The sequence below is a fragment of the Aplysia californica genome, unplaced genomic scaffold, assembly GCF_000002075.1.
Source record: "Aplysia californica isolate F4 #8 unplaced genomic scaffold, AplCal3.0 scaffold00372, whole genome shotgun sequence".
Lineage (NCBI taxonomy): Eukaryota > Metazoa > Mollusca > Gastropoda > Aplysiida > Aplysiidae > Aplysia > Aplysia californica.
In genome coordinates this window covers 457218-482042 of record NW_004797642.1, presented here as the reverse complement: position 1 = coordinate 482042, position 24825 = coordinate 457218, and the positions used below count along the sequence as shown (strand labels likewise).

Sequence of the window (24825 nt, the reverse complement as noted above, 5' to 3'; positions counted from 1 at the left end):
GTTCTTTTTTATTTACTTTTTTTTTCCCCTCAAGTTTTGGCTTTTTGAGTAAAGATAAGGCATCACGCCTGCTGGACGTGACATAGGTTTCCTTTATGAACACTAGTTGTGCGACATTGGTAGCAAGGCAACACGATTAGAAGGTGAAGTAAGCGACACCGGAGATAAGAGGTGCTACAGAAACATTTGAAGAAAAGAAGGGGGGAAAGACAAGCATACAAGATGTCTGATTAGAAAGAAGAAGCAACCCACATCAGAGTGCCTGTCGGCCACCCAGGAATGTTGTTTGTGTTTCGGTACACTGCAGTATGCTCGTGACCACAAACATGATAGCCCCTGGTCTTAGGGTAGGTAAGATAAGTAACATTAAAAAACCTAGCCTTCTCGGACAAGGGCGGAAATATCTCGGAGCTCCTGGGGATCAAGGACCAGTGAATAGTGAAGGGTCTCGTTTAAATATTGAGAAATGCCCAAGCGTCTCAAACAGCTTTCCCCAATCCAGCCAACCGTACCTGCCCGTGGTAGTCCCTGTTTCCACTGACACGGCTCTGGCGAGTGGGGAGTTGTTGGCGCCAACAAACCAACCCCCCCCCCCATGTTTCATTGAGGTGATAAAACAACAGGATGGGAGCAGGTGTGGCCCCACAAGGTGCTGGAGGCAGAACCCTTCGATGCGTGGTAGACGCTATGCTCCTCACTAACACACCCCTACTCTCCCTTGAGTTGGTGTCTAATCTGCCTAACACCCCTACTGCTCTTTATCAACACACCCTCTGTGGCTGAGAAGGAACCAGCCAGTTTGAGGAAGCCTGGATGCAAGGATGGATCGAGCGGAGTGCCTGACTTGCCTACTGACCGGTGACCTCTTAGTAAAGGTACAACGACCCAGGACGTGACGATCCAATGGCTTTCTCACTGGGCGAAACCTCATGCAAGAGTAGACAACTATAGCCAGTAGCCATTGGTGGCGGGGAATGGGCAGCGTGAACCCTACTGGAATTACACGGTCACAGGGAAGTCAGGTCATCCAGCCTCATGAAAATCCTTGCACCCTCCTATCCCCAACGTGCATGGCCCCTTCTCAGGTTGGGCAAGCAGTCCACAGACACCCCAGTCCACAATGCCATGACACAAAGAAAGAAATTACATGCGAGCTCGGACGTCGGCTCGTTAAAAAAGGTCCGCGCCAGACAGCGCAATCACCGGGCTGCTCTGAGCGACAAGTCAGCTACTAGTGATACACACAGAAACTGTGCTAAACCACCACAGGAAAGCTCTCGGCAGGAGAAGAGAGCCAATTACATCCCCAACCAGAAGAAGAGTGCCCTCAACCTCTTGCAACTCAACATCTGTGGTTCGACGAACAACAAAACAGAACTCCTCAAAGTCCTGAAGGACAGGCAGATCCATGTTGCCCTCCTTCAAGAAACCGTACACAAAGGTACGGACCTGAACCTCAGAGGATACACCAGTAACGCCTGCACATGCACAGGATGCCGCGGTGTAGTCACACCTGCGAAACGATATTCAGGGAAATGTCGTACACTTATCATCTGCCCGACCGACAGATATCAAGAACGCCACCATACGGCACATTGGTAGGAAGTGTACAATTTAAAATGTTTACAGCCCTCCACAGACAACATGCGACTTGTCTGATCTACAAGCAACCAACTACGAAAAAACAATTTGTGCGGGTGACTTCAATGGCCACTCCCCTGAGTGGGGCTACACCAGCTTCAACAGCACTGGCCAAAAGATCGAAGAGCTTTGTGAAGCCAGCAACCTCTCTGTGTTGCAAAATGCTAACTTCACTCCTATCCTACTTCAAAGAGCCCACTTGACTCTCAGTAGGCCTGATCTCACCCGTCTGCTCATCTGACATCAAAAACTCATGTCGCATCGAAGTGATTGATGACATAGGAAGTGACCACAGACCTATCTTTACACAGATCACCTTCCCACCTGCTTTGAACTACCCTCCGAGAACTCGATGGAACTTTAAGAAAGCCAACTGGGCAGAGTACAAAAAGACCTCTAACAAATTGCTCTCTAGCATAGTAGAAACAGATGGTGCTGATCTTTTTAATGAACAAGTCACTAAAAATATTCTTAAAGCTGCCTTTCAGCACATTCCACGGGGATGCCGAAGGAATTACAAACCCTTTCGGAATGAAGAAATCCAGGCTGCCGTGGCACAAAGAGAGAAGGCCAGACAGTTACTGGAAAACTCACCGTCACCAATAGCTAGAACACACTATAGCAAGACCTGCGCTCAGGTGAAAATGACAGAAAAGCCAAAAATGAAAAATGGACCCAGACTTGTGAAGATCTTGACCCTCGCCACAATGGAACAAAGGCTTGGTCCCTTGTCAGCAACAAAAAAGCAACCCCAAACCTATTTTCCTTTCAGGCAACACCTTCACAGAAGACAAAAAAAAGGGGAACATTTTAACCGGTATTTCGCTTCTGTAAACAGGGCAAGTGGACTAACTGAGGCCGATAGATTCCTCACAAACAAGGCTAAGCACGATGCAAAAGCCCCTACCGTGAACAACACCCTTTTTGAGGAGGACTTCCGCATGACGGAACTTGGAATGGACAGGCCCTCAAAATATTAAAGCAAAAGAAAGCCCCAGGACCAGACAAAATACACAACGAAATGCTGTCCAATCTTGGTGCAAAAAAAAGATGTTATACGCCGCTTAGTAAATGTCACGAGGAGAACGAGCGGAATACCAAAGGCATGGAGGATCGCCCAGAACATACCGCTCCTGAAGAAGGGGAAACCACCTGGAGAAGCCAAGAGCCACCGACCTATATCACTAACATCATGTATCTGTAAGCTTGCCGAAAGAATGGTGAACAACCACCTTTACTGGTACCTGGAAACACCAACAGCTTGAACCCACATCAAGCAGGCTTTAGAAAAGGCAGCAACCAGTTCATGGGAACCAGACAAACAGACTCTGAGAGCTCTATACCTTGGTTATGTCCGATCTTCCCTGGAATACAGCAACAACCTACTCACTATGTGTAGTGCTACTATTTGCAATACCCTTGACAAGGTCCAAAATAATACCCTTCGTTTCATAAACGGTGGCATGAGATCTACACCTACTGCTGCATGTGAAATTCTTTCAAATGTTGAACCCCTAGGAATTCGCAGAGATAAAGTTTTAGTTTTAGTAGAGGTTTTACGGCGCTCGCAACTGCATAAGGTCATATGAGCGCCAGAAGATTATAGGTGCTACAAGAGAGTAACAAACATAAAAAAGAAGAAGGGGAGATAAGGACGATACATGTTTGATAGGAAAGAAGAAGCAAACCACACCAGAGCACCCGCCAACCACCCACAGAGATAAAGCAGTTTTGGAGCTCCATGAAAGAACCAAAAGAATGAGCCCCAACCACCCAAACAGGAAATTAGTAGAAACATGGAAACCAAAGAAACGACTTCAACAAAAAGCAATCATGCATCGCATCACAGAACTAATGGAGAGCCACCATCTACCACAAAACAGAAGAGAAACCAAAAGAGTCAACTAAAACATCCCTCCCCACATTCCTATGGAAAAACCAATCATTACAACGTCTCTCAGAGACAATAGCTCAAAATCTTCAGACCCAGTGAAGTTGATGCTTGCATCACATCAAACAATCGACAGCTATTCAAATGACTGGATACACGTCTATACGGACGGCTCAGCGTTCAGAGGCACAACCAAAGCCGGATATGGAATACTAATACAGTACCCAGATGGAAGTTCCAATTAAATCTCTGCAGCCTGTGGAGAGAAATGCAACAACTACAATGCAGAAATGATAGCAATTGAAACAGCACTATACCATCTCCGCACAGTTTTTGACACTCATCCAAACAAAACACAGAGTATAGTGATCTCCACTGAATCACTATCAGTCTTGCAAGCAATAGAAAATGACCATCATCTAAATGAAGACTTGACACATATACTGCATGGCTCCCATCACCTGATAACATCCTGTGGCGTCAACCTGGTGATGCAGTGTATTCCCGGACACTCAAACATACCTGGAAATGACAGAGCAGACACACTCGCCAAAAGGGGATCTAGACAGGAACAACCCAACAGTCCAACTTCATACCACACTGCAAAACAAATCTTTAAAAGCAACAGCAAACAAGATTGGATGAACAGATGGGCCTTGGGAAAGACAGGCAGAGCAGTTTTCAAACATATGACTACAACAAAACATCTACAGAGAAAGAAACAGACCACGATCTTCCGCCTACGAACAGAACATATGCAGCTCAACTTTCACTTGAACAGAGTAAATGTGTCCTTTGTGTGACTATGCATATGAAGCAGTGGAACATCACCTTTTCCACTGTACAGCCCTAAATGACATCAGAGCTACACTTCTCCCTCCGAAACCTACAATACACTCTACGGAACATTGCAGCAACTGCAGCAAACCTGCACTTATCACTACATGGCATTGGACAGACCGGCGAGGGCCCAGATGTTGCTGGATCAATAACAACAACAACAACAACATCTCGGAGCTCCCGTGTGCATGTACACACCTAAAAGATCCCTTGGTGGTCCTAAAATCGGTAAGAGTAGGCTTCGGCTGTCACGTGGGCAAAATTCAAAATTAATTCATACCAAACAAAAAATGTTTAATGTGTTCCACGCGCTCATATGACCTGATGCAGTAGCGAGAGCCGTAAAACAGGTTTTTTAAAAAGGAAATTGTAGAAATACACACCAACTTTTTAGTACATTCTTCTTTTGATTTTCTTTTTTTTTGGAGGGGGGTTGGCATTTCAAGTTGGTGGTTGACACGAGCTCTACTGTGGGTTGCTTCTTATTTCTTATCAACATCTATCATCGTTATCTCTCTACTCTTTCTTTTCTTTTTAAGCTACTCTCTGGTAAAACATCTATTCTTCGGCACTTCTGTAGCCTATTTATACTGCAAGTGACGTACAATTTACACTACTAACACTAGAACTGGCATTTTAAAAGCAAATCTAAGTCTTCACAAGGGGCTCTCGAGGCCTAAAGGTTAAGGTGTTGGCCTCTCATTCAAAGGTTATGGGTTCGAATACGGGTAGCAACGGACACAATTTCTTCTCTAAAATTGTCTCGTTTCACCTCCTTTACTTCTCGCTGGAAATGTTCAGTCGTCTGCTTTCGTCTCCACTTTCTGCCCCAACCCACTCACCTCCTTTGCCCCCTCCTCTGGGCTCCTGGCTCTTTCTGCAGCCTTTCTACTGTTACTCCTGGGCTCCTTCTTACTGCTGTCTTTCAGCTACACCCCTGATCTTCTGGTAGGAAAGATCTACACCTAGCCTTTTCGGACAAGGAAAAAAATCTCGAAAGACCCGTGTGCAAATTGTGTTAAAGAACCCTTGGAGGTCAAAATCGATATGAGTAAGCATCGGTGGCCACCCGGGCAAAATTCAAAATTTCCTACCAACTAAAAAAGTTTAATGTGTTCCCCGCGCACATATGACCTTATGCAGATGCGAGCGCCGTAAAACACTTGCCCCATTTTTAAAAAAATACACACACAAACAAAAGTACGTAGCCTACATTATATCCAGTTAATAGAATGTCAGTGAAGCATTGGAGTCTGGTGTGACTGCTTATACTTATTAATATTTTCCCCTCACCATTTTACATATATGTGAGGCAACGTGGTGGAGTCAGGCGCTAGTCAAAATACAGAAATCGGAGAAACAGGCTTTTTCCTACCAGTTTGGAAACTTTGTTCAAATTTTTATTTTCTGGCTTAACCTCTTTCCACGTGAATTCTACTGAAAAACACAGATTTAATATGTCATTTTTCAGTTAGTGGAGTTACCAAACACTGGGGGTATTTTCTGACTAATTTCATTAGAAAACCAGGCGACCCCACTTCCTTCAATCGCAGATATCTTGAGTTCTGTTCAAGATAAATGGATATTTGTTTCATTGGAAGCAAGGCAAATAAATCAGCTTTCACATGATACCAATAACTTCACTTTCCCAAAATCTGACGAGCGCCTGATTCCACCAGGTCATGACACACACACACACACACACACACACACACACACACACACACACACACACACACACATATATATAAAATAAATTATTAAAAAAAAATATATATAATAAAAATGAATCCTGCTTTGAGCCTGTGAAAGGGCCTAGAATCAGAATATCGACTGTCAAGAACGAGTCTCGGTGTCATGATTCACATTACAAACGTGAAAGACAAAAATTATTGCTCAAACTCATAGTACAATAAAAACTTGAATGGCTCAAGTTGACTTATTCAGTGTTAGAGCTGTACAAACTGAGAGAGGACAAGATGCAGTGACGCTGAAAATTTGTCAATCTTGAACAGAAAGCTAAAATAGTTATACGGTAATTTATTTTCACCCATCCAAAGAAACACGAACATTTTAGCACAATAACAAGGCTAACAACGAAACGTATGGCGGACCCCGATTCCACACACGGCCTGCACCAAAAAGCGCTTTGCAGAGAGCTCTAATTAAAATTTCTGAAATCTGCTTTCAAGTCTTTGTCCTCTGGTGTTGCCATCCGCACCCCTGAGAGTATCTTTAAAAAAAAAAATCAATAATTCTCTCCCCCACCATCCCCGCCCCTGACTACTATACTTCCAATCGCTCAGACTTTGAATGAACTTTGGCGACCCCAACAACTCAACCGCCGGTACTCACACGATGCCGTATCATACGCGAACGAGCGCAGGTTCACTGACCGGTCATGATGACGAGCCCGACAAGCTGAAAATCGGAAGACGCTTTTCTTTTCTTTTTTCATTAGTGACAGCACAGTGACAAATATTGATTTATTTTCAAGGCAAAAACAGCATTTATAGTGCACAACATGCATGTCACAAATGCTGCGTTATCAGATTTTCACCGGCAAAGTTCTGGGTGGTAACGAAAGCGAAAGCAGATCTTGATTTTCCCGATCGAGCCTTGGTGTCACATACACTTCCGCCTGCCGCCATAGCTGCCTGTTCGCGTGAAACAAACTCTCGGTCCGGGAAAAACCGCACGAATATCACAATGGCGACCGGTACAAAAATGAACTTACTGACCTTACCGCATTTGGTTTTTAAAAATAGTCGGGCATTTTATGATTTTCCCCGGGTCTTCCCGGATTTTCCCCGGAGCAGTTTACAGACTTCCTCAAATTCCCAAGGCATTCCAGGGTCTCGGCAATTTCTATCAAATTTCCGGGGCCTGGCAGTCACCCTGTAATAAATGGTAGGAAAGATCTATACCTAGCCTTCTCCGACAAGGGCAAAAAATCTCGGAGGTCCTAGGTGCAAGTTGCGCACGTTAAAGATTCCTTGCCGGTCTAAAATCGATGAGTAGGCTTCGGTCGCCATCCGGGTAAAATTCAAAATTCCCAACCAACAGAAAATGTTCCAATGTGTCTCGCGCGCTCATATGACCGTATGCAGTTGCGAGCGCTGTAGAGCAATTGCCACACACAAAACCCCCCCACAAAAAATATATATATAAAAAATCAATAAGTCTTAACGCCCACTGATAGTGACATGCAAAACGCGCAGCACTGATAAGTTCAATCTTTCAACTATCGACCAAAAGTAGCACTCCAACTGAGATTGGCAGACATTTTCCTTTAAAAAAAAAAAAGAACGTTACCGCACTTGCAACACAAGTAGGTCTTAAAGGCGTTGAAGACAAAACGTATTACGCAGAGCAACAGTCAAAGAAAAGAAGGAGGAGAAATGACGAAGATGGATGAATGAGATGGGAAAGAAGGAACAAATCACACCAGAGCATCCACCAACCACCCACTCAGAGCCTGAAAGAAGCTCAAAAAGTAAACAGATTTCTGCAAAGTGGTTTTAAAAAAATAAAGAAAAAAGGAGAACTGCCTCATTACCCCTATCGTTGTTTTTTTTACCCATCCCTAAAACAACAACAACAAAAACAACTAAAAACAAACCAAAAACAACAACAAGATCCCCCCCCCCCTCACACACACACAGACACACACACAGACACACACACAGACACACACACACACACACACACACACACACACACACACACACTGTGTCAATTGAAAATCACATGTTTGAAATTACCTCTGCTAGCACAGTTGAATAAAAAGAGAGATCAAGATTTTTAAAAAAAAAGGAATTTTGTTCGGTCATTTGCTATCTGGAGCGTCATGCAAAGTCAGCGTGCTTTGGCAAATTAATAAATGAGCTAGATCTAGCATTTTTTAAAGAGCAGTTTGATAAAAGGTTTAGCTGTTTATGCCATTGTTGTTGTTGAAGCTGTTGTTGTTGTTGTTGAAGCTGTTGTTGTTGTTGTTGTTGTTGTTGTTGTTGAAGCTGTTGATGTTGTTGTTGTTGTTGAAGCTGTTGTTGTTGTTGTTGTTGAAGCTGTTGTTGTTGTTGTTGAAGCTGTTGTTGTTGTTGTTGAAGCTGTTGATGTTGTTGTTGTTGAAGCTGTTGTTGTTGTTGTTGTTGAAGCTGTTGTTGTTGTTGTTGAAGCTGTTGTTGTTGTTGTTGTTGTTGAAGCTGTTGTTGTTGTTGTTGAAGCTGTTGTTGTTGTTGTTGAAGCTGTTGTTGTTGTTGAAGCTGTAGTTGTTGTTGTTGTTGTTGTTGAAGCTGTTGTTGTTGTTGTTGAAGCTGTTGTTGTTGTTGAAGCTGTTGTTGTTGTTGTTGAAGCTGTTGTTGTTGTTGTTGTTGTTGAAGCAGTTGTTGTTATTGTTGTTGAAGCAGTTGTTGTTTTTCTTCTTGTTGTTGGTGTTTTTGTTGAAGCTGTTGTCATTATTGTTGAAGTTGTTGTTGTTATTGTTTTTTACAGTTGGTTGTTATTCCTGAAAGCCCAATGGACAAAAGTAGGGATTTAAAAAATAATTTCTGTCATCATCTTCGTTGTATTGTACACACCCCCCCCCTTCCCAAAAGCATTTTAGTTTTAGTGTTTTACGGCACTTGCAACACAATAAGGTCATATAAGTGCCGAAGATTAGAGGTGTGACAAGAGAGAAACAAACCCAAAAAAAGAAGGAGGGGAGAAAAAGACGGTGGATCTTTGATAGGAAAGAAGAAGCAAATCACACTGAAGCACCCGCCAACCACCCTCCCCTTCCAAAGTATGGAGACTTGGTTTTTTTAAAAGGATCTTAAGGTTTTATCCAAAAGTGTTTGTTACTCTCCATTTGAGTATCATCAGGAACATAGTAAGGACAAAAAAACCCAACCCATCTACAATCAATATCATCATACATGTATTCATCTTGATAAAACGGGGCAGACATTATTGTCATCCTTCTTCAAGGACTCCGATTGCAACATGACACCAGCAGCAAAATTACTTGTTTCGTAATTTGTTTCCAGTTTTTGATTATCTTTTTATGTTTAAACTGCGTTTCGTCTAAATTTTCAAGTAATTATTTCCATGACAGCAATGTCTAACAACATTATACAATATGAAATACATGTACATATAATACACTAAACAAACCTCTCACACCAATGAAAAAAAAATCAGGACAAGGACAAGGACAAGGACAAAAAAGGTTGTTTACTTAGTTTAAAAGCATAATATGATAGAGTTGCACTGCACTTTCCTAAATCAGTTATTAAAGTAAAAAAACACTGCCAAACACAATCTTTAAAAAAGTTGTACTTTACATTACACAAAAATTAAATGAAAAATAATATTTTCCAAAACAAAATTAATTCTGAGGAAATCTTCGAATTATAATTTACAACAATTTTTTCTTCTTAACATAAACAACAGTGCCTTGTAAACCTTAGTCATTCTGTCTTTTATTTTCTACTTTATTTATTTAATTTTTTTTTTTTTGCGGTCACAATGTTTGACAGCACCAATATATAATCTTTTTACCCCCTGGCAAATTTCCCAGTGCAAATGGTCACCGCCTCTCTGGAAACCCATCAACATGCAGGAAAGTTCCGTCCTTGAACTTTTAATGGTGACTGGACAGAACTGCCCCACTATTGAAACTTTTCTGGGTTACTAAAAAAAGAAAGAAAAAATCCAAGTAAGATTTGAAAAATAAAAATGTGTCTGTATGGCAGATACAAAACCTATTAATTACTACTTTAAAAAGGTTCCAAGGCTTCGTGGGGCGGAAACAACGTACAGAGGAGATTTGCCTAGACTGTAGACAGTGAAATGATAAGGGCCATTCCATGAAGAGGGAAGCAAAAATGATACATGTAACATAGGGATGTTGACCTGCTGTAAATGATACCGAGCAGTGAGTGAGCCGTTTTTACTTTACTTTCAAGTCAGAGAAAGATGTCTCAAACAAATAAAAGAAAGAAAGAAAGAATGAATAACCCCCCTACAAAACTCCGTAAATCTCTTAATTAGACCTGTCCTCAAATGTTCAGAGATAACTGGATAGCTATGTCGCTACTGCCGTTGATTTTGTGGGTTTTATTAAACGTACTCTGAAAAATTGCAGACAGACTTGGGAAACAGAAAGAAACTGAGGAGTATATACATTTTCTTTACTTTTCTTCTTTTTTTTTTTTTGGGGGGGGGGATGAAGTTTTTTTATAGGCTCTAACAGACACAATTCAGGAGGAAGGCTTCAGCCCTGTTTTTCAGGGAAAATTTGAATAGAGAGGGATACAACATTCTAGCAGAAAGAGATACTGAGATACTCAATAAAAATTCTCCCCACTCACGAACTGAACTCGAGTCTCCTACGAGCCACAGCGAAGCACATGGCCCCAATACCTCATACACCAGTCTTTGCCTTCTTCTTCTTCTTATTTGTCACCACAGACAATAGTGAAGAGTACACAACGCCTAACCTACCATGACATACAGAAAGCTTCAAGGTCTCAGTAGCACGGCACTGAGGTTTCTAACCGGGTTTCCAGTAAGAAAAATAATGATGAGCAAAAAAATTTGTCACGGAAAAATGTAACATGTTTGTCAAAGATAAACTCAGATAATGTTATAATTTTTTTGCGTATAAAGTACAAAATCAGTTCAATTCCTCGCTCGCTCAGGCTAGACCGCGGCATTTAAAAAATAAAAATACTTTATCCTCTTTCTCTTAGATTGCTTACCCATAGAGAAACACCCCATAGAGAAACACTTGGCATTTGGCAGAGTAGAAATATATGGATAGTAGCAATGGCAGCGGCAGCTACTGAAAAAATTGCAAAACTCTTCCTCTTCCAGGGGTAGGAGACGGAAATTTGGAAGGTGCATAGAGTTTGCTGTTGAGAGGGAATATGCGCTTCATAAAAGCAATTACTTTTATCATTATTATTACAATTATTTTAAAAATTATTATTATTATTATTATTATCATTATTATTATGATTATTATGATTAATACTAGCACAAGGGAACCAGGTTTCTACATCAGAAACAAAAGTGAAATCACTTTTGGCAGAGGCTGCACCAAGAGACCAGTTATGAAATAGAATGGGCCTTTACAGGGATGTGTGAGTAAAATATTTGAGTTGATAGCACCCTTATCTTTAACTTGCAACAAAAGAATCCACACCAGAGTCTATGGTGTAGTTGTTAGGTTCTTCACCGCCACATACAGAAGACCGAGGTCAATTCCAAGGTTGTGAGAATTCTTATCAAGTATCTGGCTCTTTCTCATTCTGCTGAGATATTTTATCCCTCTCATCCTGGGTTGCCTTGACAGTCAGGACCAAAGCCCGCCTCCTAATCGAACTAAATTGTGTTGATCTGGGAGCAAAAAACAAACACATTTAATTGGAGAAAAAAAAAGAATTCCCCACACATTCTAAAGCAAAATTTGCGACATGTTTTTGAATTTAATCCCACGGCTCCAAAGATAAGAGTCACTTTGAAGAGCAGCAGATCTCAGTTAACGCATTCCGCAGCAAACGTATGAGTTGATATCACCGGTAACGATTTTTGAGCATTTGTCAACAATTTTAGTTCAGTGCATTTCCAAACTTACTGAAACAGACAACTAACTTGTAAGCAGAAAGATCTCATTCTAATTTTTCTCAAGCCATTCTCACCTTTACGACAATAGAAAAGATCAGACAATATCAAGATTGAACCCCCCCCCCCAAAAAAAAAAACCCCAACAAAACAACCAAGGTTCACAATAATTTTCCGTTGTTACAGAAAAAAAAATCCCTAACTCCTTTTCTCCTGCAAGCCACTCACAATCAGAATCTTCACGATGACTTCGACATTATATCAATTTTCCGCAATTGCTTTAAATAGGTCTCTCTCCCAGATAGTTCACTCATTAGATGACGAGCTATCAAAAGACGTTTACAGTATAATTCCGCTTATATCGACATGCTCTGGGAAGAGGATTTGACGTCGATACATAAATTGTCGATAAATGAAAAATAAAGCCAAAGAGCACAAAACAAGGGGAGGTCAGTGGAAAAAGACAACATTACTTTTTTAAGCTGGTTGCTTCCCTCGATTCTTACACAACTACACAGTGAAACCAACAAGAGGCAGGGGGGATGGGGGGTTGGAGTTACGGTACCAAAGACAAAGACCGAGCAACATGAGGTGCACACTACACACCAGAGCAAACTTTGTTGTAGCATCCTTGTAAGGCCTGTTTATATATGGCCGCTTGCAGGGGAAAATGGAAAGGTGAGGCACTGACTCGCTGACCGTGGCACTTGCCAGCGATAATGAGATGGGGAAGGGGAGTGAGCGATTGGGAGTGGGCGATCGGGAGGTGATGCTTAGCATGCGAGACGCTCACATCTGTGAGGCACTGCAGTGTTGGAGACTACACTGTGTAGGCCCTACATAACCTACTAAAGCCTGGTGTGTTGAACAGGCTACTTGGGGGGTATGCGGACTCATAAAGAACTAATGCGTTGACCGTTAGTGTGGCTCTTTCCTCCATTCATGTTAGTGGGCTTCGCCAGGTACCCAGGAAGCATATCGATAAACCAGAATGGACCAAAAAAAAGTCTATATTATTATAAGAGGAATTGTTTAATGAAGATATTGAAGGAAAGATTTCTTTATTGAAAAATATGTCAATATGTCAAAATTTCGATACATCAGCTGCCGATATAAGTGGATTATACTGTAAATGTTTTGGTTTAATGATCAATTTAGGGACGTATATGTCACTCTCTGGGTTTTTTTTACCAAAAGAGGGTTTTGGTGCTTTGGGAAAACCGCCTCCGGAGAAGGGTAAATTAGTAATTTCCGGTTGTTGCAAAAAAAAAAAAATTGTCCTTACCCCAGAAGTCCTGGACCACTCCAGGTGGACGGGGTGACTGTGACCTTGACTTGGCGGCCATCCCTCAGAACCAAGACATTGACAGCTTTCTGAAAAACATGAAAGCCCAAAAGTGATGCATTTTTGCTTTAAAGAGATGTCATCTCTATATTCCTTAATTAAGATAAACTAAATTCGTCTGTACATACATATATTATGTAATATATATAAATTATAAGACTGAAACTACCAGAGCTGATTAATATTAGGTAAATCTTCATACAAGACGGCATACTTCATGAATGTCAAAGACCATGAATATTGAACAGTATTGTATGTTCTCACGTATAAGACAACGATTTTTATTGAATTATTCCGCGGGAAAGACTGCCTGTCTTATCCATGCAATATTCCCAAGAAGTTAAAATTCATATTGTATATTCTCATGTATAAGACAACGATTTTTATTAAATTATTCTGCTGGAAAGTCTGCCTGTTTTATCTATGTGATATTCTCAAGCGGTCAAAATCCAATCCACAAAGAACCATGGCAGTCAGGAGAGCACAAAATTTCCTTAGTATGGCCTCTTACACTGAACACAGTTAATCTGAAAATAACGGTAAACCGCTAAAAGGAAATAAAATCCCCCATTTTATCTCTTCTATTTGACCAAAAGTCAAGAACCTTCGACAACACTCTCACTACGCAAAGTGCAACTTTAAAAAAGCAGTTTAAGACAATTAAACAATTTCAAAGAGTCATTAAAACATTTTTAAAGCAAATTCACAGTCAATTAGAACTAGAAACTGCAAAAAATAGACTTGACTTTGCTCACGAAGTGCAGGAGGGTATGTGTACGCATGAAGCCTCCCTTCCTTTACTAGCTGAAGTGGTTGTTTGTTCTGGTGATTAACTAGGACAGGTGGCCGTTAGAGCACATTTGATTGTATTCATACTTCCCGGAGACACTTCAGTTCTAAGTAGCTATCATTGTTGAACTTTGCCCCGACAGCTCATCTCTGAACAGCTTGTCTCAACAGACCAGTTCGCCTCTGCACTTTCAACCTGTTATCATTCTACACAAGGAATCTGTGACGTACGTTCTTGGAATGCTGAAGCACAGCTCCAACCGTCTGCAGATTCACAAAGTTCTCCACCATCACAGATCCAAATTCAATCAGCTGGTCGCCAACCTCCAAACCCTGAGAAATAAAGAACAGTAAGCCTCAGGAATTTTTTACAAAACCCAAAAACAATGTAACAGTAGAATAAGTGCAAAGTCAGAAGTCTAAGAAATCAAAAAAATGAATTCAAGGAATATTTTAAAAAAAACCAAAACGAAGCAACAATAGAATAAGTGCAAAGTCAGCAACGTGATAATGGCCACTGAGAACAGGGAAAAATCATGATGGACAGACTGAATAAAGGAAAACAAAGAGTAGGGCACCCCCAACCGTCATCAAAGTCCCAATATTTTTTTATCTTCACTTAAAACAGGGAACTTCCACTGAGACAACTCTAACTAAAACCAGAATCGATTCATGCACTACAATTGTGAGGCATCGTGGCGAAGCCACAAAGCACAATCACCACAACATTTTCTCACCCCTTGAGCACCCGGTGAGCCAGGGTCCACTCGATCAATGACAGCGAACGGAATTCTTTCGGTGTCCATGCCGTCCCCACTGGCAACAGGCATTTCAACATCTGAGACACTATTAGTTGCACGGGCAGCCGAGTGGATCACATGGAGCTCATCTTCAATTTCTTGCATCAGTGCAACATGATCGTTTTGAAGGCCTGTGATTCCCATAAACACAAGCTCAATCTTTTAAAAGGCAGTAATAGTATTTGAGGGCTGAATTCTAAAATAAAAGTCTCTGTGCTGAGTACATTCATCAAAGCAAATGATAAAATAAAGACCAAAATTTACTTTTTCATTTCAGTATTCAGTAAACAAAATATGAGCACAGATGTAAATCCTTTTAATTCTCTTTTTGTCTGTCTCGCTAAATACACAAACATGGTCACATGCTTCAAATCAAACATATATATATAATGGAAAAAGACAAAGGGAGAAAAAAATAGTGACACCCACCAACAATCTGCAAAGTCCCTACTTCAAGAGAACAATGATAAACACACCAATGTCAACAACCCCCCCCCCCATAAAAAACAACCAAAAACCCACAAAAAAACAAAACAAAAACAAAAACAAAACCATCAGTTATTTTAAGAATTCACTGCCTCCGTCTACTTACTGTCTATCACATCGACTGCTCACTGCAAAACTCCACCATTTGTTTCTTTCCAAAATGATGTTTGGTGGAATATTACAGTAAACAGTCACTATCGTCACTGTTGCAAGCAATGCAATGAAGTCCAAATTTTGAGAATTTTCTATTCTTACACCGTCCCAAAGCTCTATCAAAGATGCAACTGTCAACATCACCAAAATGCAGTTTAATGCTGTTGTCAAGGCTTACAATTTTCTTGCTTTTCATAATTCCTAATAGGAACAGCACAACAAAATCTTTTTTTTTTTTGTCTTGGGTGTACAGAGTACCAAAATAAATTATAAAGGATTGCTCGTGACACTGACAACATGGCACTTTATGCAAATTCAGAGGTCTAAAATTATTGAATAAGATAAGATAAGATAAGATAAGATACGTCTTTACTGTCCAGATCCTGGCACATTGGTTTGGTGTTTCACCACATGTACACACACACACACACACACACACACACACACATATACACACACGCGCGCTCGCGCACACACACACGCGCACACACGTAGGCTTACAATCACATGCATAATATAAATAAACAGCGATATTGATAAACAATAGTAATCCTAAGCTAGATACACACTCAATGTTATTTTGATGCATGCTCTAAGGTCGTAAGTATACTTATACAAGATGGTTAAGATGGAAGCATTTTGATAGATGATGGTAAAATGATACACTACAACTTAAAGTCACTGATGATACACTACAATTTAAAGTCACTGCCAAAAGTTTGTTTTCAAGTTTCATTCCTTACAGGTAAAATGTCATAGTCATAAGTGATAAATGAGCAAAGAGACCTAGTCTTGTCAAATGTGTGTGTGCCTGAAGAAAGGTACTAAAAGTTGGATATTGAACATTTTGAGTTAAAGGTTATAACTTACAGGAAATTCAATGCTGAACACAGGTGTCTTTTTAATTTCTTAGATATCTCAAGTAGTTTTTGAGATGTTGCACATTTTGTGAGGTAGGGTATAGAAATATAATTTTGAGAAAATGAACTTTAAAGTTTAACAAACGTGAGAACACATACAAACTTTAAAAAACAATTTTTAAAATGTATTTATTCATGGAAAATTCATTTCCAATTTGGCTTTCAGTTGACATTGATATCATGCATGGAATTCAATGGTAAAACATAGCAGGGAAGAGAAAATGTGCTTCAAAAATACATTTTAACACCTTTTAAAAGCAGTTTTTATTATTTGTTTTTATTATAAATTCAAAATGAAACATTTAGAAGTCTAATCAATGAAAACCCTTTGAGCACATTGTAAAAAAATGTTGGATCTATCATTTATTTATGGAAACACATTTATTGGGCCAAAAAAATGATTTAGCTCGAAACAGTCTGGGGCCGCTTTCGGTACCTTTCTCTAGGCGCACACACAAATGTGTCCAATCCTCTCCTCACCCAGATAATAAAAGAAACAGAACTGCATCCAAGTTCGTAAAATACTTCTCAAGACCTTGTGAAATGGCATCAGCAATGTAATGGTTAGACTCTTCACCTTGCACTAGCAAGTTAACTCAAATGTTCTATATGCGTTTCATAACACCAGAGGTGTATGAGTCCATCCCGGGGAGTTTGTAGGTTGTTTCAGAAAGTCAAAACAAGAATACTTTTTGCTAAAATAATAGAATCTGATCTTCGCTCCATGGGGGTTCATGGAGACCTCTGACATCAACAGGGAGTTTGTGTGTGTGTGTGTGTGTGTGTATGTGTGTGTGTGTGCGTGCGCGCGTGTGCGGAATTGGTGGGGGGGGGGGGGGGGGGGAAGGGGGATAAAATAAGGGATCCACTCTGCTAAAGACACGAGGGAGACTCCCATTTAAATTTTTTTTAGAGATGCCTCAATGTTTCTGCTAGGGTTGGCCGTGACAGACAGCTTTAAAGCTGGCTGCTATAAATGATCTACATTGTGTTTAAGAAGGGACAAAGCATGTCATGCAAAGAACAAAATCATTATTACTCAAAATCAAAACTCAACAACTGAGAACCCAAGTCCGATACCCACATGAGATCTGATGTCTGGCATGTCGACACGAGTAGACGTCGATGTCCGACCGGGGATAGCCCTCAGCATCTATCAAAGACTCCGACAAGCCAACGCCTTTTTGCTGAGGAAGATACATTAGCACAATATAAATGAAATATACTTTTGCTGGATCGAGTCAGTAATGCTGAACTGTGGGAGAGAACAAGCCAAAGACCAATAAAGGAAGACATACAGGTGAAGAAATGGAAATGGATTGGACACACCCTGAGGAGACCCCCGTCAAGCATTATCAGGCAGGCTTTAACGTGGAACCCACAAGGAAAACGAAAGAAGGGAAGACCAAAGATGACATGGAGACGAGCGGTACAAGCTGAAATTGAAAAAGCGGGGACATCATGGAAACAGATAGAAAAGGATGCTCAGGACAGGCTTCGCTGGAGTAATGCTGTTGATGGCCTGTGCTCCACTGGGAGTTAAAAAGGGCAAGAGAGAGAGATACTTTTGCTGAGTTCAAATATATACAGTCAAATCCCATAATACCCCCCCCACCCCTTGGCAAAAAAGCCTCCTAAACCATTATACTACCAACCCTGCTTACCACCCAGCTTTGACAATTCACGAAAATGAATGCTTATCTAGATATTATTAACATTCTATTTACACCTTTAAATCATCATCTGCCATCTGACTGAGTTGTATGGTCCTCCCTAAACTATAATAAATTTGCCATGTATGTAACACTGCCAGCAAACTGGCCTCCAGAGAAAGAGACTGCATGCAGCACAGCAGCTCACCCACCCAGCAGCAGGGATGATCTCCCTTCCTCCTGCATGCAACTCTACATATGAAGGGAAATAACTCACTCGAATTTCGTCCAACATTTAGTCATAGCAGAATTATTTTCCTTGACGTTGGGCAGTCATTGCCAGGGTAAGAGATATTTTATAACAGGATTTGACTGTACATCGGGTCCCCAAAACAAACTGACTCATTTCATCTAGAAACTCATTTGAAAACTGGTACATGATGAGAGAGAAGTAGAAAGTAAAGACACTAAAAAAAACCCACCAACCATTCACATAATCATCATGCTTTTTGTTGTCAGCACATTTTTATGCCAAGCCAACAGTTTATGTTTGAGTTGTTCCAAAACTTACAAACAGCTTGCAAACTTACAAACTTACAAACTTTTAATTGTTCTATTTGGGACATATACTACCCGTTCCAACCTACATTTTATGTATGACAGAATGCGTTCCTAAGTATCGAAGCTGTACAAAATTGTGTAAGAGGATACTTTTAGATCATCATGTTGAAATGATTTTACACACAGTTAGATAATATATATGTCTCCACGACCATGACCCCCATCCCCCCTCCCAGAGAGTCAGACTCATTTGGCATTATAATACCTTGGCCAGCAACACTGCGTGTAGGATAAACAAAAAGTGTTTAGAAACAAGCTGATATAGTTTTTGTCCCTCTTTTACTTTTATGATTCTAAATGGAAGAAATGTAACATGGCACACAAATTACAAAGCTAAATTGCTCTTCAAATTTAAAAAAGGAAGTTCAGAAGTCTCTACATTTAAGGACGACTTTAACACAACAGTATTTTTCAATGGTTTATTGTCAGAGTCATAATGATTGAGCCGTTCTTTCTTCCTCATGAATGCCTTTTACTAGTGGAACATAGCCTCTGAATTTAAAAAAAAAAAAAAGGAAAAATTGAACGGCTGTATCACTGCTTAGAATTTTATTTTTCAGCAGGTCATTATCCCAGCATTACATACATCACTGTAGAGTATATTTATATGTTTCATAGCAGAGCTTCATTTTTCAACGTAATAATTATTTTCATGGAAGGCTTCCATTTAGAATCATAAAAGTAAAAGAGGGACAAATAGAAGTATCCCACTCGTAGTAAGTATTATTTATACATATTATATTACAAGATGATTAAGATGGTAGCCTAGGCTAAGAGTTAAATGGACGGTGGTAAAAATGACCTTCTGTATCTTTCTTTGGTACTGACCAGAAGCCTTGGTCTTTTGTTTCTGATTGACAGGCTAGCCAATTATGTTTGAAGGAACAGTGGATAGATCTTTTGGTTCTCCAAAAAGATGGAATTGATTTTTTTATCTCTTAGCCTACTTTTTTCATAATCTAAACAAGTTAAAGGAGAACGGTAACCTCAGGACTGCTCGTTGTTGTCTGGTTACAAATAACCAAGCTGTGCTCCTAGAACCCCCAATTGATTGTATACTGTGTTACTTGATGTCTTATCTTTCCATTTTAAAATGAATTTTATTTTAGCACAGCCGAATCTCTTTTGCAGGAATGGTTTGAGCATGCGTTCCTCAAGAACTGTGGTCCAAACAGGCCACAACTCTTGGTACTAGACAGCCACAGCAGCCAGGAAGTTGTTGGGTTGTTACAAAAAGCCAGGGATGAAGGCATCCATATAATGGCTCTGCCACCGAAGACAGCGGCCCAACTGCAGCCACTAGACAAAGTAGACTTCAAACCTCTGAAGATAGCTTAACAAAGCCTGCACGGAGTTCATGTCAGGTGCACACAACAACATTAATAAATAGACGTGGCCTCATCTACTTAAAAAAGCCTGGGATGCAGCAATGACAAGAGACCCTCTGCAGAAAAGCGTTTGAGGCAACTGGGATACATCCTCTTGACAAGCACATAATCAACTTCAGTGCAGTAGGCCAAGGAGAGGCACAGACCCATCATGGTGAAGCTGAACCCAGTAGCATCCACCAGGATCCCAGCAGCATCCACCAGGATCCCAGCAGAATTCACCAGGATCCCAGCAGCATCCACCAGGATCCAAGCAGAATTCACCAGGACCCCAGCAGCATCCACAAGGATCCAAGCAGAATTCACCAGGATCCCAGCAGCATCCACCAGGATCCAAGCAGAATTCACCAGGATCCCAGTAGTACCCCCCAGGAACCGAACCAGTCCCCCCTGCACATTTTCTCTCCACCCTTTTCCTGGACTTCGAGTGGGATCAGTGAAGGGATATACTGATCGACCCTGAGCCACCACATCTTTGTTGTGACGTGCCAGCAGCAGACATTTCAACGGCAGAAGTCAGCTTAGTCCCACGAAAAGAAAAGGATTGACCCGAAATAGACCTGCTACAGAAGGCAATTTTAATGACTGGCCTCGATGTCATGGAAGATGAAGATGAAATCATCTGTGAAACTGAAACACGTCCTGACATTGCTCTCAGTCCAGATTGGCAACAGCAGCTGAACGATGTATTTGACATCCCGGTCACCTCATCCAAACCGAAGAAAGTGTCAAAGCAGAAGCTGACCTCACACAGGCTCCTAACTATTGATGTCTGCATTGCAACTAAAGTTCAGGAAAGAGAGACAAGGCTGTTAAAGGAACAACAGGCTCAAGAAAGAAAGCAAAAAGCCAAGGAGGGACGGAATGCGAGGAGTCAAGCACCTAGGCCTACCAAAAGAAAGAAGGGGGGGGGGAAACAGCAGCAGCAGCAACAACAAGACCAACAAGAGCAGCAACAGCAACAGCAGCAGCAACAGTAACAACAGCAGCAGCAGCAACAGCAACAACAGCAGCAGCAACAGCAACAACAGCAGCAGCAAAAGCAACAGCAGATGCAACAGCAACAACAGCAGGAGCAAGAGCAACAACAGCAGCAGCAGATGCAGCAGCAGCAGCAGCAGCAGCAGCAGCAAGAGCAACAACAGCAGCAGCAGATGCAGCAGCAGCAGCAGCAGCAAAAGCAACAAGACCAACAAGAGCAGCAACAGTAACAACCGCAGCAGTGGAAACAAATTTAATGCAGCAGCAACAACAAGAACCACAGCAGCAGCAACAACAGCAGCAGCAAAAACAGCAGCAGCAACAACAACAGTGCAACAACAACAGTCTATGCACCAGCACCAGCAGGAATAAATGCAACATCAGCAGCGCCATATATGCTGGAGCAGCAGCAGTAGATGACTCAGATGAGTCTAAGGAACTTGAGAAGTCAAATTTGTTTGTTTGTTTTGTTTCATTTTGTTGTTGATTTTTATCGTTCTTTTTATTGGGTTCTTTTGCACCTGGTAGCCGAATGATAGGAATTCAGCGAGGGCAGCATGTGTTGCACTGAATTCCAGAGTAATAAATTTTGATGATTTACGCCTTGTGTCTTGTTCAATGATTTTACTAAACTAGCACTAACTTGGGCTCTACAGTTATGGCGGAGGAGATGATGCGGGTGATAGGCCTAGTAACGATGATGCTGGTGGTAGCGGTGGTGATAAAGATGATGACATGATGGTGATGATGAAGATGGCAGGGCAGTGCTGGTGATGATCATGATAATAAACTATACTAATTCAGTTGTTGCAGCTGTTACTGATGTTGAGGTCACTGATGCTGCTGTCACTGATGGTGATGTTAATGATGATAATTGTAGTGATACTAATATTGTGGAGATTTGATGATGCAGCACAATCAGGTGAAAGGACAGGGCACTATGTTTGCCTCGCTCAGTCAGTGTATACTAGCCTAACGACAGACCAACTACTTTTCCTTTAATGAAATTAATGCCGTGTGTCAAGCAGTTAAAAGAAATGCTAATAACTGAAATGCTGAGGATTGAACCTACGACCTCCTGGACCCAAGCCTACGCGCCTTGGGTGTCGCATTTCCCCCCAAGCGATGTCAATGAGTTGAGGGGAGATCAATCCATAATCTTCCAACTTAGAACACAACATGTACCCCTCAACCAACATCTCAACCGAATTGGAGTAAAGCAGTCTCTGCTGCCTGCCCACTATGTGACTACCCCTCAGAGACAGTGGAACATCATCTGTTCTTCTCTAGAAAACTAACTGATTTAAGGGGATGTTTTCTTCCCAAGCTACCCCACACATCTAATTGCCTCTACTCCTCAAGAAAACAATTAGAATAAACATGCAACTATTACCGAATGGCATCATGCAGAAGAGTTAACGCTCAGATGCTAACAACAACAACATACAACAAACAGTTTCACAGAGGTTTCTTCACCATCTGACTACACAGACCAATGAACACAGCAGCAGTCTCAGACCTGCTGGAAAGGGTGTCGAAATATATATATGCACCCTCTACCCTAAATCTAGGTTTCATCGCCGACTGCTTGGGCTCAGTGCGCGCACGTGTGTGCATGCGCGTGCGCTTCTGTGTGTTGTGTGTGCGTGTGTTTACACTTGTGTACGTGTGTGTGTACAACTTTGAGGTGAAGGTAAATTTATGGTACGAGAATTGCTGAAATTGTTTGTAAAAGATAACAAAATTAATACAAAAAAATATAAAACAAACACGGCGAGATCTTGTCAACAGTTACTGGAGCGTCATGGCGAGGGAAACCCAAGAGTCTTCCTTGGGGGAAACCCTGGAAGACAACAAAAATAGATGGCGGAAATACGTCATCTATATTTGGGCCAATCAGAGGTGTGCTAGGTGCTCGCTGTGTGTAGATTTATAATGTGAAGAGAAATCATGTCATTTAGAACCAGAAGTAATCATCAGTGGAGCCAAAACCCACACTTCATGGGATATATAAATAATCTAGATCATCTAATTTTTAATATCTGATCTAAATCTAGATCTAGATCTAGATAGATCTAGATAGATCTAGAGTCTAACAGTGTCACCGCGCTGCTGTTTGGGTGACCCCCCCCCCCCCCCCCCCCCCCCCCCGTTTTCCTGCATTGTTTTTGATAAGAACAGCGAAAACGAGGTCACTTTCTGTGAGCATGCGCAAAATAGAATGCAGCTTACTTCACTTTCGTTTTGGAGGTTCCTGTCAACACATGAGATTCTACGGTGTCGGAAAGTTTTGCCCCTTCATATTGATGGTTTTCGTAACCGGTATTGGTGAATTTACTAAGCGCTTGAGTAGTCGATTATTTAGCATCTAGTTAATCTAGCTCTAATGTATCGTAGAATGTATACTAGATTCGATAAATACTATCGCAGGCTGCTTCTTAATGCCCAGGAACATGCCAGATAGGGTTGCGCACTGAAATAGACCAAATTTGTGCAGTCCGTTTCTGTGCGCAATATCGGCTTTTTTGCTATATTTGGCATTGATAGTGTGGCTTCTAGGCCCTTTGGTTGTTTTACTTATTAAGTTATTTCTTTATGACCAGCATTGTGCACTAGCAGCACTGAAACAGACAGTTTTCCTTCCCTTTGGATGCATTACATTGCCATTGGAAGATGATCAGTTAATGTTATTCATGTCAAAATTAATTATTATGGAAATTTAATTTCCAAAATGTTCAATTTCTTCTTCTCATGTCTTTTTCTTCTTTTTTGTCCTTTTCCTTTAAGAACACTAGTCTAGGTAGTCTAATTCTTGTTTTCTACTTTCACCTCCTTGTGTCCACAGCACCTTTCTTTTTCAATTTCTTCTTCTTCTTCTGTTTTGTCCTTAGCTTTAAATAAAAAAATACTAGACTAGTCTAGGTATAGAGTCTAATTCTTGTTTTCTTCTTTCACCTTCTTGTGTCCACAGCACCTTACTTTTTATCCATTATCAAAACACAAACACACGGTGTAGGGAAATCTCCTGTTAGGGGACGCACAGCTCCCAAAAAGAAAACGCCTCATTGACCTTGGCCTTCCGTTACGGTCAGTACAGGAACTTCTTGCAAGGAAAAGAAGACAAGGCCAGGATAGTGAAAGATGAAAAGTGTCAGAAAAGAGCTAGCTCTAGATCTAGAGCTGTAAACATGGTACTATTGCGCACTCAACCAGACGATATATGTTGCACAAAGCAGACACCTTGCGCATCAACCAGACACACGTTACCAAACAAACACCACCACAACATGAATTTTAAACTGCTGTTACACTAATGCGCTACACCGTATAGAGAAGGAAGTCTTTCTAACTTCTGGTGAAAAAATCATGAGATCGACCTGTAACTTCCAGAGTCCAAAAGATCGCTTACGGTGTATATCGCACCACAGGATTAACTCAAGATTCGGAAGGACTTCCGTAACGAGCGACCACCCCATCAAACACAATAAAGTAACGAAGTGATTATTCGGACTCGAGTCCGAATATATGAAAAAGTGTTATTCGGACTCTGATTCTTGTCCAGCATGACATCACTTCCGACTTCCTGTGACTCGTGAATCCGGCTTCCTGTCCTGCCTCACTCGTGACTCGCCTCAGGCTGGGTAGAGACCGGGATCACTTCGGGCAAAAAGGCGTTTTGTGCAGGAGCCGAGTTTTAATTTTATGAT

At 41.2% G+C, this 24825-nt stretch overlaps 1 protein-coding gene across 2 annotated transcripts in view; it reads right to left on the bottom strand.

Annotated features, from left to right (window-relative positions):
* LOC101847513 (26S proteasome non-ATPase regulatory subunit 9) overlaps nucleotides 1-24825 on the bottom strand; it is a 32461-nt gene that overhangs the window by 5786 nt on the left and 1850 nt on the right. Inside the window, exons 1-5 of one of the 2 annotated variants that reach the window (XM_035971082.1) lie at nucleotides 18206-18346; nucleotides 17561-17663; nucleotides 14855-15048; nucleotides 14349-14450; nucleotides 13269-13357 (exon numbers count right to left, since the gene is read on the bottom strand). In XM_035971082.1, coding sequence (XP_035826975.1) covers nucleotides 13269-13357; nucleotides 14349-14450; nucleotides 14855-15048; nucleotides 17561-17663; nucleotides 18206-18319 — 602 coding nt within the window. In that variant the 5' untranslated portion in view covers nucleotides 18320-18346. Of the gene's footprint in view, nucleotides 1-13268; nucleotides 13358-14348; nucleotides 14451-14854; nucleotides 15049-17560; nucleotides 17664-18205; nucleotides 18347-24825 lie in introns of those variants that run through there. The other variant, XM_005103438.3, reaches the window with a different exon arrangement.